The sequence below is a fragment of the Garra rufa genome, chromosome 13 (genome assembly GCF_049309525.1).
Source record: "Garra rufa chromosome 13, GarRuf1.0, whole genome shotgun sequence".
Lineage (NCBI taxonomy): Eukaryota > Metazoa > Chordata > Actinopteri > Cypriniformes > Cyprinidae > Garra > Garra rufa.
Genome location: NC_133373.1, coordinates 978,875 through 998,741, shown reverse-complemented (window position 1 = coordinate 998,741; position 19,867 = coordinate 978,875). Strand labels below are relative to the sequence as shown.

The following is a 19,867-nucleotide window of genomic DNA, read 5'->3' as shown; positions in this document are numbered from 1 at the left end:
CAAACAGCCCCAGAGGAACTCAGCATGAACCACTCGCCTCGCTGAAGCACTTTCTAAATGTGTGTGTGTGTGTGTGTGTGTGTGTGAGCTGCTTCTCTGTCCACTGCATATGTGTGGGACATTCAGAGGCTTGGATCTAATCAAGTCAACTCCCTCTCCCATGAGGCTTTGCTTTGAAGAGTCAAGGTGAGTGTGACTGAAATGGACAGGTGTGTGTGTGTGTGTGTGTGTGTGTGTGTGTGTGTGTGTGTGTGTGTGTGTGTGTGTGTGACTGTACCTCCAGCATGCATCTGGTCCTCTCCTGCTGGAAGCGCTGCAGAAACGGCCCCACCAGGTGATACACGTACAGCAGCTGGAACTCTGTCTTCACGATGGGCTTCAGCACCTCTGAGAGGAACCTGATATAAACACACAAACATTGCATGAAAACCATGGTAAAATCACTGCAATTGGGCTCTGAAATTAAAATCCTTGGCCAAAGCTGAACAGAATTAAACACTGGGCTGTAGTTGATTGACTAATGGATGATTTCAGTCATCATACAGCAACCTTTCTCTTCTCATGAAGACATGCGATGCGCTTCTAAACAGTCTCTCGCTGTCGCTGCTTGGAATGATTTTTGCCTCTTTCTCAGACAGTTTTAAATGCTTCCACACTGAACACATGCTGCATTAGTGCACACCTCTCTTTGATTGCGTCACGTCATTGTTTGCTATAATTTATTCAGCCTTTGTGCTTATTTATGAATCATTTCGGTTGCCAAACATTCACTACATCCCTACTCTGCAATGCCAAAATAAAGTCAATAACCACATTTGTTAAAGGAGAAGTTCACGTCCGGAACAAAAATGTACAGATAATGTACTCACCCCCTTGATATCCAAGATGTTCATGTCTTTCTTTCTTTAGTTGTAAAGAATTTTTTTTTTGAGGAAAACATTACATGATTTCTCTCCATATAGTGGACTTCTATGGTGCCCCGAGTTTGAACTTCTAAAATGCAGTTTAAATGCAGCTTTAAAGGACTCTAAACAATCCCAGACGAGGAAAATGAGACTTATCTAAGTTGAGGGAGTAAATAAGAAAATAAGATTGGAGTTTTATGACATACCCTAACTGTCTTGAACCGAGAAAAAAAAAAAAAAAAGCAGTTCAGGCAGAGCAAGACAAGAGTGTTTGAGGTTAAAAAGTATATGCATTGCAATAAAAACAAAACAAAATGACCATTTCTCTAGATAAGACCCTTCTTTCTCAGCTGGGATTGTTTAGAGTCCTTTGAAGCTGGTTTTAAACTGCATTTTGGAAGTTCAAACTCGGGGCACCATAGAAGTCCACTATATGGAGAGAAATCCTGAAAAGCTTTCTTCAAAAAACAATTTCTTACGACTAAAGAAAGAAAGACATGAGCAACTTGGATGACAAGGGGGTGAGTACATTATCTGTACATTTTTGTTCTTCTTTAACAAACTGTATTCAGACCTCACGATACTAATGGATGAAGAAATGTATCAGTTTCTGCTAAATAGAGAATGAGTCTGCAGCAGTGAGAGTGTGAGTGTTTTACTAGAGCTCTAAACACATCTGAGTAACAATAGGTGTTTAACAGCGGATGAAATCATCATCATGACTCAGAGACGCATCGATCTGCCCTGAACTCATCCAATCAGAGCTTTAAAACATTCATCGACTTGAAACCCAATAACCTTCTGTTATTGATCATGTCGAGACCGGAGCTTTATGAATCTGCTCACAGCTGAGGTGTGTGTCATTCTAGCTTAAATGAGTCTCTGTGTGAGCGAATAAATGACAATGTTCAGCAGATTGTGTTCACATGAGCGGACGGGGGGTTAAGAGACGCACGCGGACAGAGGTTTGGGCGTTTCATCAGAATGTGCTGATATTCCCCCGTCGCTGCAGACGGACTGTGTCAGACGGCGTGAAGACAGACTGTTAACCGTGTCCTATCACAGCTCCTGCAGGAGCCGCCTGTCACTGAATGATCAGTGTGTGATTGCTCAAGCGCGCATGGCCACGATCCCAGACGTCACAGAGCTGTCAGCAGAGGACCAGCAGACTCTATTCACACAGACACATCAAAACAAACAGAGCATGTGACTGCTGCACGAGGACTGACGCCTCACAGAACAAACACACACAACCGTTCAGAAGTTTGGGCTCAGTATGACTGTTTTTTTTTTAACAAAATCAATACTTTTATTTAGCGAGCATGCATTAAATTGATCAGAAGTGACAGTAAAGACATTTATAATGTTACAAAAGATTTCTATTCCAAGTAAACGGTTTTCTTTGGAATTTTCTATTCATCTTTAAATCCTAAAAAATTATGTTTCTACAGTAATATTGAACAGCACACCTGTTTTCAACATTGATAATAATAAAAAATGTTTCTTGAGCAGCAAATCAGCATATTAGAGTGATTTCTGAAGGATCATATGACACTGAATAATAAAGTAATAATTCAGCTTTGATCACAGCATTGAATTACATTTTAACACATAATAACAAAGAAAACTGTTATTTTAAAAAGTAATAAGTTTTCACAATATTACCTTTTTTTTTCTTTTTTTTTTAACAAATTAATGCAGCCTTGGTAAACAGAAGAGACTTCTTTCAGAAACTTCAAAGTTCAAACCAACCACAAAATATAGTGTACACTACCTTTGTACTTTATCTTACGTACTTTGATAATGCCCAGCTACTGTGGTCAACTACACAGGATATTACAACAAAACATTTTTTTTAAATCCTGCTCTGCTTCCCGTTCTGCAACATTTCAGATATATTATAAAATCCATATTTTTTTAAAATCGTCCTGTCCAGCTTCACTCTGCTACAAAACTGGCCATTATTTAATTATACAACATATTACTGAAGTAAAACGTGTTGTGAACAACTAATGAAGAGTCAGTATATGCACAGGCGTCATTCTGTCATCACTGACACACAGATGAATAACAGACTTGAGCACCGAAGCGTGTTCATAATGAAGAATACTGACTCTGTGGATGTATTGTGGTGTGTTGAGGTGGGATGAAGAGCGTGTGGAGGCAGCAGGTGAACTGATCTCAGCTCATCACTGACTCATCCTCACACACACACACACACACACACACACACACACACACACACACACACACCTACTCACAACTGACTCACTCAACCACAACATTTATTGATTTATCAGGGTATCTGCAGGGGTTTTAATCTAAGTTAAGGCCTTTTAAGATCTGTACCAAGTAAATAAATACAGTTTGTTCATTCACAACAAACCTACACAATCTTAAATCATGCATCTGAGATGATTTTGTCATTAAACAGGTTGTGGCACAGATTAAACAAAGATATATGTGACCCTGGACCACAAAACCAGTCATAAGGGTCTTTTTTTTTTAAAGATTAAATTTATACAGCACAAAGAACTGAATAAATAAGCTTTCCATTGATGTATGGTTTGTTAGGATAGGACAATATTTGGTCGAGATACAACTATTTGAAAATCTGCAAAATAAATAAAATCTAAATATTGAGAAAATCAATTTAAAGTCATCCAAATGAAGTTCTTAGCAATGCATATTACACATAAAAAATGAAGTTTTTATATATTTACGGCAGGAAATGTACAAAATATCTTCACAATCTTTACTGAATATCCTTATGATTTTTGGCATAAAAGAAAATCGATAATTCTGATGTAATGTATTATATAATGTATATAATTGTATAACTATTACTACAAATAATATCTGTGCTACTTAAGACATATATGGGTAATTGCAAGTTTAAAAGACAAATAAGGGTGATTGCACATTATTCAATATGTGCTGAAATCAGTTTATGTACCAATATATCATTACGTACTAAGTAGAGGTCAAGCGGTATTGCTTATATGATAATAAAGCATTTAAAGAAAGATAGATTACAGACATTGTGCTGATACTAGCAAAATCATGATTTAATAAGGTTTATTGATCTTTCTTCGTGTGGTGGGGTGAAATTAAATACCACACACAGTTTATTGTGTAGGCAAAACACCAATGATAACCAGAAGAAAAAAAAAATTATGCATAATGCAGGACTTTTAATTATAAATAAGCCTGAAAAAAAAACCACAACTCTTATTTTGAAATGTTCAAACAAATGAGGAAGATCAAATATGCATCTTACAACTATCTATAACATATCACTACACCATAAAGTAAACAATTCAGCAACAATTCATCTGAAACAGTGAGCCTGTAAAAAAACAGCACTATGTTTTTACTTTAAAACATACAGCACTCACATTTAGTTAAATCATAGGCCTTCAAAAATGAAGTTTAAATGAAAAGATAATTCAAATAAAGTTGTATCACGATTACTGCTTTCCTGTGCAAAATGTAACCCTTCTTGAAATTATAATTAAGCCTTTTCTTAAACTATTTAAGGTATTCAAAAATTAAATTAGATTACACAGAATGTAGAGCAGAAATGTCTGTGCATCCTCGCTTTTAACAATAAAAACAGTTTAATGGCTGCTAATAATTTATGGCCAATAATGTCTCTTTGCACTTTTCACTTCCAGAACAACAATTTACAGATTTACAGTTTACAAAACAACCCCTTGACATCTAAAATGTTCATGTTTTCTTTCTGCAGCTTCAAAAGGCAGAAGAAAAATGATCCCAGCCGAGGAAGAAGCCAATTTATACACGAGGAAAAAGCTAATTTTTACACTTTTTAACCCCAAATGCTCGTCTTGTCTAGCTCCAACTTCAAAATCGTCCTACATCGCTGTATTCTTCTTTGCATGTTCACTTTGTAAACACTGGGTCTGTACTTCTGCAGCGATGTAAGATGATTTTGAAGTTGGAGGAGAAAATGACAAGCTAGACAAGATGAGTATTTGAGGTTATAAAGTATATAAATTGTCATTTTTTCTTTCCTTTTCTTTTTTTTTTATTTTTTTTTTATGAAAATAACAGATCGTTTTGTTAGATAAGACCCTTCTTCCTCGGCTGGGATTGTTTAGAGCCCTTTGAAGCTGCATTTAACCTGCATTTTGAAGGTACAAACTCAGGGCACCATAGAAGTCCACTATATGGAGAGAAATCCTGAAATTTTTTCCTCAAAAAACAATTTTCTACGACTGAAGAAAGAAAGACATGAACATCTTGGGAGAAAAAAAAACGGGTGAGTACATCATCTGTAAGTTTTTGTTCTGAAAGTGAACATCTCCTTTAAGCACAAGGTGTTTTTAAGGTCTTACTTGGGTATGAGGGAGAGCTGTCCGATGCTGGAGTGATGCCAGACGGCGTGCGCCAGCGCCAGAATGTAGCTGCAGTGCATCTCTGAGTACGAGCGGTGGCAGGCGGTGAAGTCCAGCAGCTGGAACGGATAGCCGACCCACTCCATCTCCGAACTCAGAACCGGACTGCTGATCACACTCACGATACGATCGTGGAGAACGATCCAGTACGGCTCCTGACAGAGAGAGATAGAAAGCAAAAATTAATTATATTCAGTTAAAAAGTGATGCTGTACAAGAGAAACAGCAGAGAGTTGGTAGCGTGCGTACAGGAAGAGCAGTGATGACCAGTCCGATAGCGTTCATCCATGCGGTGATGTTCTCCCGAGGAACCAGCGGCTGACTGCAAAACATTCATCATTCAACACAGTGTTCGCAAGAGTGTAACACATAAGTATGACACAGCTCTCATAGGATCACAGGCACGAACTCTGACCTCTTGAGCACGACATTGAGCAGAGCGTTGCCCACGTCTTTCCCCGGCACAGCCAGAGCCATCAGCTCCACACAGGTGACGTGTAGCGCGTGAGCGGCCGGGTTTGGAAACTCATTGAACCTCCAGTCACAGTTGGGGAACGGCCCTGGAGATTTACCTGCCATGGGTGGAAGGGTTAAGGAAGGGTTTCTCAACTCTTCTCAAGCCACATTCAACATGAGATAACATGCACTGAGTGATGCTCTATGAGAATGAAAACGCTGACAGATCATATGCTGCTCACATGCAAAACGACACAAAGAAGTGCCACATGCTTCAGTTTGATCATCAGACTCTCTCTCAGTAAGATTTTTAATGCTTTTTAAAGGAGACTGTTCATCAATTTTACAAATTGTGTAAAAGTGCTTAATAAATAAAGTAAAGAAAGAAAGAAAAGAAAGATCAAGGCTGTGTTTATTTGATTAAAAATACAGAAAAAACCTGTAATATTGTGAAATGTTATTGCAATTTAAAATAGTGGTTTTCTATTTTAATATATTTTAAAATATAATTTATTCCTGTGATGCAAAGCTGAATTTTCAGCATCATTACTCCAGTCTTCAGTGTCACATGATCCTTCAGAAATCATTCTAATATGCCGATTTATTATCACTGTTGGAAACAGCTGTGCTGCTTAATATTGTCTTTGAAAACTGTGATACTTTTTTTCAGGATTCTTTGATAAATAAAATATTAAAATGAACAGCATTTATTTTAAATAGAAAACTTTTGTAACAATAAACACCTCGTTCAAAGTTTGAGAGGTTTTTTTTCTTCCTTTCTCTCTTTAAAATAAATTCATACTTTTATTCAGCAAGGATGTGTTAAATTGATAAAAAGTGATAGCATAGACTTATATTGTTAGAAAAGATTTCTATTTTGTTTTTAACTTTTATTCATCAAAGAATTCTGAAAAAAGTATCACAGGTTCCAAAAAAAAAAGATTAAGCAGCACAACTGTTTCCAACATTGATAATAAAAGCAATAAATCAGCATATTAGAATGATTTCTGAAGGGTCATGTGACACTGAAGACTGGGGCTGATGAAAATTCAGCTTTGCATCACAGAAATAAACTATATTTTAAAGTATACTAAAATAAAACACTTATTTTGAATTGCAATAATATTTCATAATAATACTTTTTCTGTATTTTTGTTTAAATAAATGGAGCATAAGTGACTTTTTTTCAAAAAAAAAAAAATTGAGCGGCAGTGTATATATATATAAAATTTAATTTCAGTCTTTGCGACTGTGTACTAATAAGCATGCATTGTTAGAATTTATAAATAGAAGATTTGTTTCATATACACACCAATGCATAGTTTGCTTTCAAATTTTTCAAGGCTATTTTGTGACTGTGCAGCGCTGACTGTGGTCGCTCAGTTAAGGATATTATCCACGAGGCGCCCGATGAGTTTGCAGTAGTAAGTGTCGTCGGGGATCCAGACGTTGTCCTCTCGAGGGTTCATGCCACACTTCAGGTACGTCTCACTGAGACACCATCCAGGTGTGCGGTTGTCCTTGAGCGAGCTCATGATGGCATGGACCAGCTTCCTCTTCAGGTTGGTGCGTTCTCGCAGGTGTCTCTCGTAATAGTGCAGCGTGTTGTACAGGTACGTCACCGGACGATCTGCACAGAAACATTTTTAGGATCACAGTCTGATTTTGGTTTGATTGTTGTAATATCTAAATACTAATTGATCGATTTAAACACTTTTAATTCTCCTCACCATGAAACTTATAGAGCCCCCCGAGGTGATCGAGCAGAGTCTCCAGAGACTTGGACACAGGCAGCAGCTCCAGGAAACGATGGATGACTATGTCGAACACAGGAAGGAAGCGCAGACACACGTTGCCAAAGTAGATGGGCAGGTACTGTAAGTGCAGCTGGATGGGAGGATTGACCTGCTCTGCCAGACCTTCGAAGTACAGCTTCTCTGGATACTTCTGCATGGGACACAGTGGAGGAGCTCAGTACTAACATAACCAGAATAGTATTCACACTGCAAAAAATGCTTTTCTTATTTAGATTTTTGGTCTTATTTCCAGCCAAAATATCTAAAAATTCTTAAATAAAGAAGGATTTTCTAGACAACTACAAATTTTGGATTTGTTTAAAAAAATAAAAACAAGTCAAAATTAAATGTGTTTTTGCTTGAAACAAGCAAAATAATCTGCCAATGGAGTAAGAAAAATAATCTTGTTTTCTGTTTGAAATAAGATTTTTTGCTTACTCCATTGGCAGATTATTTGTGACCCTGGACCACAAAACCAGTCATAAGGTTAAATTTGACAAAACTGAGATATATACATCATATGAAAGCACAATAAATAAGCTTTCTATTGATGTATAGTTTGTTAGGATAGGACAATATTTGGCCGAGATACATCTATTGGAAAATCTGGAATCTGAGGGTGCAAAAAAATCAAAATACTGAGAAAATCACCTTTAAAGTTGTCCAAATTAAGTTCTTAATGCATATTACTAATCAAAAATTACATTTTGATAGGTTTACAGTGGGAATTTTACAAAAAAATCTTAATGTAACATGATCTTTACTTAATTTCCTAATGATTTTTGACATAAAGAAAAATCAATAATTTTGACCCATACTATGTATTTTTGGCTATTGCTACAAATATACCCCAGCGACTTAAGACTGGTTTTGTGGTCCAGGGTCACATTTAGCTTGTTCTAAGCAAAAACTCACTTCATTTTGACTTGTTTTTTTCTGAAAACAAGATAATTATTTTTACTTTTCTTGAAAATCCTTCTTGATTTAAGAATTTTTTGATATTTTGGCTGGAAACGACAAAAAAAAATAACAAAAGCAGTTTCTGCAGTGCAGAGACAGCTAGAAGAAATCAAAATGCTGTAGTTTTGACAAAACTCACTAGCTAGACCATCATTTCAGTCGAACATTTATCATGTTATAGGTTATGGCTTACATGCATCTTAAAGGTATAGTTCACTCAGAAATGAACATTCTGTCATCATTTACTGACCCTCATGTCGTTCAAATCTGTATGACTTTTGTTCGAATTTAAAACATATGAGGACATTTTTAATCTGAGAGATTTCTGTCCCTCCATTGAAAGTTTAATTAAACTAAAACTTCCAAAAAGAAATCCAAAAATTTACATTGTAAAGTGGTTTATTCGAAATCTTGTGTTTAATGAGGTTTGCTGTCATGGACAAAGAACATTTGAGCTTCTGTTTAGGTTGATCAATATTTATGTGAATAAAAGCGTAAATTAAAGAAATACTTTAACAATTTCCAAAACATTTACTCACCCTCAGGCCATCTGAGATGTAGATGAGTTTGTTTCTTCATCAGATTTGTATAAATGTGTCATTCCATCACTATCTCACCAACGGATCCTCTGTAGTGAATGGGTGCCGTCAGAATGAGAGTCCAAACAGCTGATAATAACATCACAATAATCCACACCACTCCAGTCCATAAATGAATGTCTTGTGAAGAAACAAATCAATCAATAAAACATTTTTAACTAAAATATCCATGATCCATAATAACGCTTCCTCGAGTGAAAAGGTCCATTTCCTGTTGTCTCTCACATCAAAATCCAGCCACATATTTGTTTAGAGCCGTAAACACTGTGCAGATTTCTCTCCTGATTCAGACCAGACCAGTTTTTTTTACTGGAGGAAGTGTTATTATGGCTCATGGACTTAGTTAAAAACGTCTTAATGCTGGATTTGTTTCAGGTTTTGTCTTCTCAAGATGTGAACTGATGGACTGGAGTGGTGAGGATTACTTGTGGATTACTGTGATGTTTTTATCAGCTGTTTGGACTCTCATTCTGACGGCACCCATTCACTGCAGATCCATTAGTGAGACAGCATGATACATTTCTACAAATCTGATGAAGAAACAAACTCATCCTAATCTTGGATAGACTAAGGGTGAGCATTTTCAGGTGAACTATTGCTTTAAATCTGTTTATCATATAAACTGTGCATTACTTTTACCATATCTATCCCTTTAAGACAGTTTTGTAGATTTCAGTCTTTACCAAGTAGGTAACAGCTGTGCTGCATGTTAGAAAACAGCTGTCGAGGACTTTACCAAGTGCACTCATAAACATCAAGAATACGTCAGTCTTGCTTTGACTTTGGTCTTAGTCTGAACATCACGGTTGGGTCAGATCAGGTCAAACTGTGCTGAATTATGTTGTTTGCCATTCAGCACAAACACACAAGAGATGAAATGTCAAGGCAATCTGAGGTCAATCTCTCCTTGAAATGCCACAGAGAAGTGAAGATGGGAGGGGGGATAATAACCGTGTGCTTATGGCATTTCAGACAGCCATCAAGCTTGATTATTGGTCCAATATCTCGAACTGAGATGGTTTTCCGTTTCATCTCTAAAGGTCAAGAATAGTATTAAACACGAATCCATAACTAATGTACATCTGCTGAACCGTACGCAGTATGTGGGATGGCCAGCGTTTAGCCTGTTTCATTATTTATTTACTTTGGTGGGTCACTTAAGAACAAATGTGTGTGTTTACACAACCTGAAAGCTCGACAAAAGGACGTCTGAGAGTGAAGGGCATTAAGGATAAGTACAGAAAATCAAGCACAGTCAGAAAAAAAGAGATGCTTGTTACAAGTGTTTCTGAGAAGGAATGATCACTGGATTTGTGAACCTTTGTGAGCTACATGCTATCAAATCTTTTTTGTTAGTTTTGTTAGAGACGCTTAGTAAGTTCGTAATATGCTGGAGCACAACTGTACATTCCAGTTCGTTTTATGTCATCAGTATATAATCAGTGTGGATGAATGGAAAATCTGAGCACAGGCTCCACACACATTTTTCCAATGATTTGCTGTATGAGCTTTATGGACACTGCTGCTGCCATTATCCAATGTGCCACTGTGCGCTCGCTCTGTTTTTCATGCATGATTTTTCCCCAGACGATTCTAAAGATTTTATTGGTCATGTCAGTCAATCGTAGTGCTGAATGCATACAAATGCTGAAACAAATACTAACAACTTCCTAACCTCAAACTTAATATAGTATGGGCAGCATCACTGTTTGTTGCACTGTTAAAAAAATCTGTTTACACACGGTAAAAATTAGCAGCTATGGTTTGCATTTGATTGTAAAACCAGTGTAGCACCATTGTTACGTCTTTTACCATTTAAAATGACGATGAAATCTGAATCTAAAAAACAAAGGGTTTCTACACATTTTTGATTAAAAAAATGCCATACTTTTCCAGACTCAAATTTCCAAAACTCTTCGAGAGACCACATTTAACATTGGTTCATAGAGCATAATTTTCAACTTTATATTTGGTATATAAAACAGACCTTTACATGCACACAAGAAACATTTGTGCCCTCAAGAAACTATTCACATGTGCATGGGAATTTTTTTGCATTTCTTGCGCATTGTAATTTCTACTAACCAATCTAACCTATTTCCTTTCATCACTGGCATCTTACTATGAATAAAATGTGGCTTTTCTTATAGTAGTACCTTTAACATCAAGGCCTAATGCCCAATAAACATCCTCTGTTGTGGCACAGAAACCATGACATGAAACGACCTAATGGCATAAAATTTGCCATGTTTAAGGGTTTATAAAAAAAAAGAAAGGTACAGTGAAAAAAGTGTTTAAAATGTGGCTTTCATTAGAGCAGTATGCCATTTTTCAAGGCCTTAGATCTCTTCATTGCATACTTTGTGCAGGCCAAGAGACCACACTGTAAAATTATTTTTTGTCTCGTTTCCAGCTAAAATATCTAAAAATGATTAAATCAAGAAGGATTTTCTAGACGAGTAAAGATTATTGTCTTGTTTTCAGAAAAAAAAGTCAAAATTAAGTGTGTTTTTGCTTGAAACAAGAAAAATCATCTGCCAATGGGGTAAGAAAATAATGTGGTTTTCTGTTTGAAAAAAGATTTTTTTTGCTTACCCCATTGGCAGATTATGTTGCTTTTTAGATATTTTGGCTGAAAACAAGACAAAATCTAAGTAAGAAAAGCATTTTTTGTAGCGTATATGCTAAGTTTAAAGGTTTCTCGTGTGCACATAAAAGTCTGGATATTTTCTAGGCTATGTAATACGGCGCTAAAAATATATATTGTAAGAAGAAACCTAAAATGCTTATAACCTGTTTTTTGCATAATTAAAATGCACCTTTTGACTTTTAATACTTTTTCATACTCCTCTTTCTTTTTTTCCATAATTTTCCAGACCTGGATAGTACTTAAATCAAATTCCATACTTTTCCAAACCCCGTAGATTGGGTTGATTGATTGGTTACTGGGTGGAGTTTGCACTTAGATTAGTGTATAGCAGGTTGCATGTGTTACCTTGTGGTAGGTCATGTGTTTGGTGTGCCAGTCGCTCTGCAGCCAGTGTTCAGGAGCGTTCTCCTTCACAAAATCACTCACGCGGTTGCGGAAGTCGTTGGGTTTAAGAAGCAGAAGTTGGATGATGAAGTAGCAGACCTGAGCCTCGTTCCCCTCGTGACTCCTCATCGCCTGCATGAAAACACACAGCCTTCAGTGCGTTTGTTTGGAAATGTTTGTTCAGTGTAGGGTGTTGAGACAGCACAGCTCTCAGGAAATGCATGATTTTCACTAAACGGAAACAGGACGGGGCTGAAAAGCACAAAAGCGCAGCGGGTCGCTGTTCACTGTGGGAAGGGTCAGTGTCACCGATGTGAGGGTTCGATCTGAACTGATAAATGGAGCATGTACAGTAAACAGCAGCTGATTGATCAGCGGATCGGAAGGCCGATCCTCAGGCTGTTTACAGTCGAGCTGGCCTTCTGTTAGCTTCTGACACATGGATAATGTTTCACATGGAGCTTTTCTCGCAAGCTGCGCTAACAGGCCAATAAATCCATGAGTCAAACATGAAATGAAACACAGCTGAATCACTAGAAAATATAAACACACACTGCTGCTCAAATGTTTGGGATCAGTAAGACTTGTGATGCTTTTTAAAAATGCTCATCAAAGGTGCATTTATTTGATCAAAAATATGTAAAATGTTATTACAATATAAAATAGTGTTTTTTATTTTAATATACTTTAAAATATAATTTATTCCTGTGATGTAACGCTGAATTTTCATCAGCTGTTACTCCAGTCTTAAGTGTCACATGATCCTTCAAAAATCATTCTAATATGCTGATTTATTATTTATTATTTTTTGGAACCTGTGATTATTTTTCTTTCAGGATTCTTTGATGAATAACACGTTAAAAGGAACAGCATTGATTCAAAATATTAATCTTTTCTAACAATCCAAATCTATGATATCACTTGGTACACAAAAGCATTAATTTCTTCCAAAAAAAGAAAGAAGAGAAATTTACTGACATCAAACTTTTAAATAGTCATGTATATTGTTAGAAAACCTTTCTATTTTAACTAAATGCTGTTCTTTCAACCTTTTATTAATCAAAGAAAGAAATATTAAGCAGAACACCTGTTTTCAACATTGATAATAAATCAGTATATTAGAATGATTTCTGAAGGATCATGTGAACACTGAAGACTGGAGTAACAGCTTATAAAATTCAGCTTTGCATCACAGGAATAAATTATATTTTAAAGTATATTAAAATAAAAAAACTGATATCGAACATTTTGCAATATTACCATTTTCTGTATTTTTGATCAAATAAATGCAGCTTTGATGAGCAGAAGAAACATCTGATATCAAACTTTTAAGCAACAGTGTAAATCTAATCAAAGCACTCCGCTACAATGGATCTGCATTGTGGATACGGTGGAATAGATTTAAATAATGAGCTCAGTGGCACAAATGCAGTTTACTTTCCATTGATTAGGTCTTTCAACCATCTTTTCCAATGATATAAAGATTGGTTTGCATAATCACTCACTGAAATCCCTGTGTGTCAGTATTTGTGCCTGTTTTGCTTTAAAGACAGCAGCGCTGGAGCTACATGAACTAAAGTTATTTGAGAGCCATTATTTACGAGGTGAAGTAAAAACACTGCCAAGCGATGTGGCTAGTTGGGCTCACCAGACATAGGATGAGTCTGTCCAGCGTCACGATGTTGTACTTCCACACCATGTCGTTGAGAATCTCGATGCACTTGTTCAGCTGCTGTCCTCCTGCTGAGGTGCTGAACTCGTACACTAGGAAGTCTGCAAACGTCCTCACGTGGGCCACCAGCGCCCGCGCCCCGATGCGCTCCAGCACCCTGAAGAAAAACAGCTGACATGTTGGTTGAGTCTGTCCATTATCATTCATCACGCCAGAGTTTGGTTTGTTTGGCTTATATGAAAGCTGCTTTTACATTCGTTTCATTTTAATTGGCAAACGTTTAACTTATGAAGCTCCTACACCAACTGGCGGAGTCCAGTCCAAATCCGTGTCCATGCACATCAACAATGGGTAACGTTGGGGTTACATTGCAATACTGTAAATATTAACATGTTTTTATATATTTTTGAAAATATTTATGTTTTAAACCATGAAGGCAAGCCAATAGATAACACACAAACAGCGCAGAAACTTTGCGCAAAATGCAATATGCCGGTGAACGTTTCAATGCCACAGAAAGTGAAAGTAAAAACTGATTTAGCAATAACATATTCTCACAAAGACGACAAGAAACAAATCTACTTCATATGCTGATATTAATTTACTCGTGGCCCAAATATAGTGGGGAAAAAAATGAGAAGAAATGTATTTCCGGTTAGGTTGTTTTTTGAAAATCGGCGCTTGAAATAAAGCTCTTAATTTTCATTGATGACTGCAGTGTTAATAAAGGTATAAGAAGGGTTAAGAAGATCTATGAATAAATATGAGCGCTGCAGGTTTCAAAGTCAGCTGCTGTGCTGTTTTGTGTGCTGTCATTCCAAAAGCGCCACCTGCTTTAAGAGAATGATCTTCCATTTTAATCAGCCCATATGTCTGCTGTTGTCAAAGACCAATTTAGAAATCAATCCATGTTTTTAAGCAGCAAACACACAGAGCTATAAAAGCGAACTAGTGAAACGACAAGAAGATAATGTGATCATTTTAACAATTAAGCCAGGAAAAAATATGTTATTTAATATAATACTTGATTGATAATAATTGTTTAAATGAATATAAGAATTGATAGGTTTGACTCTTAAAGGCTGAAATGTGAAGTCTGTCATTTAATAAAACTTTGTTTTTGTGAAACCTGCATCTGAACTGTAAAACCATGCTTTATTTTACTGTGTGTATAAATAAATAAATAAATATATATTTTTTGCAGGTCTTAAAAAGGTCTTTTGAGGAAGGTTCATTACTGGAGCCTAACTCTTAAAAATAAAGGTGCTTTAAAAGGTTCTTCACAGCGATGCCATAGAAGAACCATTTTTTGTTCCACAAAGGACCATTTAGTCAAAGGTTCTTTAAAGAACCATCTCTTTCTTACCTTTTTATACTCTAATGAACATATTCTGCCACAAAGAACCTTTTGTGAAACTTAAAGGTTCTTCAGATGTTAAAAGTTCTTTACAAAACCATTTAGACAAAAACAAAGGTTCTTCTTTGGCATCGTGAAGCACTTTATTTTTAATTGAGTGTAGATCATGTTTGATACGCAAATTTCCAAAGCCTCTAAATGATCAACATGATCAAAACCTGTATTACAATCTACTCCACATCTTCTGTCACTTGATTGATAGTTTAGAGTTTTTTATCAAGTAAAAGGTCTTTCGGTCTAGTTGTATAAACCTTCAGCTGGTGCTTCACATGTCTTTTTGCTGTCAAATCTTTGCTTTTTATCAAGTAAATGTAAGAATAGCTGTAGTGATATTTACAGATGAACACTTACTGGACTGAAGCAGCTTGGCTTTACTTGATTCTCCATTAATCATGTTTTAGTCTCAAATCTATGGATCTTTTGAGGAATGTTTGTTTCCAGAAGCTTTACTTGGAATGATCTTTCCAAGCCGCCAAAAATCATCTCACATCTGTTAAGGAACATTTATTTGTTCATCTTTCAATCATCATTGGATTACATTGCATTATATGTTTGGATCATTTCAATCTCATCTTACTAAAATATATTATTGGTGATATTTATGTCAGTATCTGCTATACTGTTATAAATATCTCATTGACCTACATTACAAGAATCAAAATTTCATCATGTAAATATCAGCATCTGCACCAAACTGCATATTTTTGAGTCTCTAAATAAAATAAAGCTGTTTTCATTTCCATATTTTCATTATATCAGACTATATGAGCCATAAAAGATTGAAGCATCCATCATTTCATCAATGTAACAAAGAGCATTTGGCAATGTTACAGTATCACATCCCAAGAGCTCAGTGTAAGAGTAAGTTCTGTAAAAACACAGCCTTCTGTCGATACTTGACACTGTGTTCAGCTCAGAGAAAACTCACTGCAAAGCTACTGTCAAGTTTCAAGAACCGGCTGCATCTTTCTCAAGAGACCGACAGAGATAAAGCAGTGAGAACAGAAAGCAGCAGGAGTCAGGAATGACTGACAGCAAGAAACACATCAGAAGAGAGCGAGCGATGTCTTCTGTAGAGTGAGTTTCACAGACGCTGAACTGAAAGTACACAAGAACCATTGAAATCTAGACCTTTGTGTACCAAAATAAACCTGACCAACTACAAAATCCTAGAGATGATGGAGAACAGGGCTAATCTTGTTGAAATTCAGTGATCTGCTCAACACTGACACACATTTTTTTTAAAGCTCTGGGCTCTTTCTAAAGTCTATTTTGCTCACCAAGGCTGCAATTATTCAATCAAAAATACAGTAAAAACTGAAAAAAAAAGTTAAATATTATTACAATTTGGTGTTCTATGCAAATATCTGTTAAAATGTAATTTATTCCTATGATCAAACTGAATTTTGTCACATGATCCTTCAGAAATCATTCGAATATACTGATTTGCTGCGTTTTTTATTATTATCTGATTGTTATCAATGTTATTAATCAATTTATGATTATTATCAATGTTACAATGTAACAATTTACAATGTAACAGTTATGCTGCCCAATATTTTTGTGGAAACTGTGATACATTTTATTTTTTAGGATCCAGATGAATAAAAAGTAAAAAAAAAAAAAACAGCATTTATTTGAAACTGAAACATTCTGTAACATTAATAACAGTTTTACTGCCACTTTTGATCAATTTAATGCATCCAAAATAAAAAATATAAATTTCTTAAAAAAAAAAAAAAAAATTCTTACTGATCCCAAACAGTAGTGTACAAGTTCACCTAAATTGCTGAAGAGTTGACATTTGTTCTTCAGTGGTCTACTGTACAGACGGAGATTTACTTTTCTCTAAGCCTGAGGCTTTTGCTGTGAAAAGGCTTTTACATTTGACAAAAATAGAACTTTTTATATTAAAAACAAACCCTGCCCAGATTTAAAAAGTAATGCAAAAGTAAAAAACGTAATTAGTTACTTTATGGAGTAACTCAATATTGTAATGCATTACTTTTAAAAGTAACTTTCCCCAACACTGGATGATAATACTGTAGTAAAAATGTGTACATTTAACTTAAAAGTGCTATATTGTAGAGTCAGGAAGAGGCTGAAAAATGATCATGAAAAACTAAATGCTGTAGGAAACCTTGAACAGCATTACTGTTTCTAGGGACAGAAGAAAGAGCCAGGAAAGTTGACAGAATAAGAATGAGCGGAGAACATTGGATTACATAAGCACTCAGTCAGCGCCGCCGCTCTCTGGGATCAAAAGCATTTGGATTCTGATCTGTGTTTACTTTTATCTGACAGTCTGAACATTCAGCTCAGTGTGTCCTGTGATTTAATATCACACAGCATGTACATCCTGCAGCCTTTGATTGCTCTGAGAAAGTGGCAGAAATGCCAGAAAGCCCTTAAACATCTGCAGCCGCAGCAGCGGCGGTGTAATGAGGCAGAGCTCGTGACTGGAGAATAAAGTGGATCACACAGGCGGCGGGTCGAACCGCTCCATTCAGTCCCACACAAGCAGCCTTTATACGAGAGAGCAGCTGCAGCCCCTGATGACATTAGACCACACAAACACACACTTCAAATGAGGCACAATATACATCAGCCATTTAAAGAGAGACAGATGAGCGCTGCGGACAGTACAACACCAGCCAGACGTGCAGGAACTCACACAAACCTCTACAGGTCAGCGTTTTCAGCTGAAGTCACACAAAATACAATACAGCAGTGCTAGTGTTAAAGAAACTGCAACTACTGAGACGGCTACACAAACTTAAACAGGCATGAGATGCTCACAGTGTTGTCTTACAATATGTGACCCTGGACCACAAAACCAGTCATAAGGGTCCTTTTCTTTAAAATTAAAATTTCTTTAAAATTATAGCTGAATAAATAGATATGTATAGCTTTCAATTGTTATACGGTTTGTTAGGATAGGTCAGTATTTGGCTAAGATACAACTATTTAAAAATCCGGAATCTGAGGGTGCAAAAAAATCTCAATATTGAGGAAATTGTCTTTAAAGTTGTCCAAATGAAGTTCTTAGCAATGCATATTACTAATCAAAAATTAAGTTTTGATATATTTACGGTAGGAAATTTACAAAATATCTTCATGGAACATGATCTGCACTTAATATTCAAATGATTTTTGGCATAAAAGAAAAATTGATCATTTTGACCCATACAATGTTTTTTTGGCTATTGCTATAAATATACCTGTGCTACTGAAGACTGGTTTTGTGCTCTAGGGTCACATATAAGACATGAATACATGAACTTCATCTACCAGAGCTGCTCTGAGAGTCACTTCAGCAACTTTACAACAGTTTATTAAAAAAAAAAAATTTTTTGTCAGATATATACAGAAACACAAAGGTCTTCACAAACCACCTAAATAAAATTTGTGACATAAATATATTACTATTGTAGAGTAAAATGTGCTTCTTCTCAAAGTAATATTGAAGATAATCATTTCATTTTAAACTTTAAGGAATAATTTCAGTCTTTCTTCCATGCTTTAATTTTAGCAGACCTTGGTTGTAAAAAACAAAAAACAAAATAAACAAAATAAAAGATTAATACATTTTTGTATGCCTTAATTTGATTGATTTAATTATTGTAATAATAATCAAATCATGAATCCAGAAAAAATAAAACACTTTTAATTTCTGAGGAAATAAAACATTTCATTGCTAATAATTTAATACTTTAAGCTGTTATAGTAATTTCAATCGATTGGGCATACCGTCTGAATATTAAAATTTAATTAATCAAGTAAAATGCAGAACAAATAAAACAGAAAACACTTAACTTGGGAGAGAAAAGAAAAGAAAAATTTAAACGTTCTGTAGGGGCCCTAATTTTTATTTATTTAAACTTTTAATAAATTGTTCTTAAATTGTAGAAGTTTCATGATTTCAATTACTTGATTACTAATGAATTTAACCATTAAAACTGAGTCCAGAAAAAATTAAATGGAAAAAAAAACTGAATTTGTAAAAATTAAAACAGAATTTGGGGAAAACAATTAAACTATTAAACCAATGTTTTAATATGAAAACGGAACAAAGCCTTACAATTTATTTTGTTGATGTTGGTTTATATTAATACGGATTAAATTCACCCCTAATCTAAAATAACTGTATGTTCAATGATGTCTAATGCTGCACCTTTGATCCGATAATACCAAAACGACACAGAAACTTGGCTCAAGAGAAAGCAGAATATCATTTGTAACCTTTGAGAGAGTTGATTCTCAACTACAATTTATTCTAAAGCCAGTCGAAAGCAATCAAGAAGGATAATTTAGTTAAAATATGAATACAATTGTAACTGACAAGAATGTGTGACTAGAGTTTATTAGACAGTTCCTTTGAATTTCATCTGAATTCTGGAATTGAGCATTTTTTCCATTTTTGTATTGAGGTTTTCTACACTCTCTTCAAAGAAAGCATTTATTGTCATTTATCACTGGGTACAATGAGGCCTTATCCTTATAGTCTCAGTCACAATTACAAAACGTAATGCTGGTTTAAACATAAGTCATGTAAGCAATTTGTAAACTATTTGTTCGATATCGTCCTCGCAATCAATAACGCCAAC

General features: G+C 35.6%; 1 protein-coding gene across 2 annotated transcripts in view; it reads right to left on the bottom strand.

Moving 5' to 3' along the window:
• LOC141348608 (mediator of RNA polymerase II transcription subunit 23) overlaps positions 1-19,867 on the bottom strand; it is a 54,232-nt gene that overhangs the window by 6,158 nt on the left and 28,207 nt on the right. For both annotated transcript variants that reach the window (XM_073852881.1, XM_073852882.1), the window contains 8 exons: positions 13,820-14,000; positions 12,133-12,303; positions 7,513-7,729; positions 7,176-7,412; positions 5,742-5,907; positions 5,576-5,648; positions 5,267-5,481; positions 278-398 (listed from right to left, as the gene is read on the bottom strand). In XM_073852881.1, the coding sequence (XP_073708982.1) occupies positions 278-398; positions 5,267-5,481; positions 5,576-5,648; positions 5,742-5,907; positions 7,176-7,412; positions 7,513-7,729; positions 12,133-12,303; positions 13,820-14,000 (1,381 nt within the window). The remainder of the gene's footprint in view (positions 1-277; positions 399-5,266; positions 5,482-5,575; positions 5,649-5,741; positions 5,908-7,175; positions 7,413-7,512; positions 7,730-12,132; positions 12,304-13,819; positions 14,001-19,867) is intronic.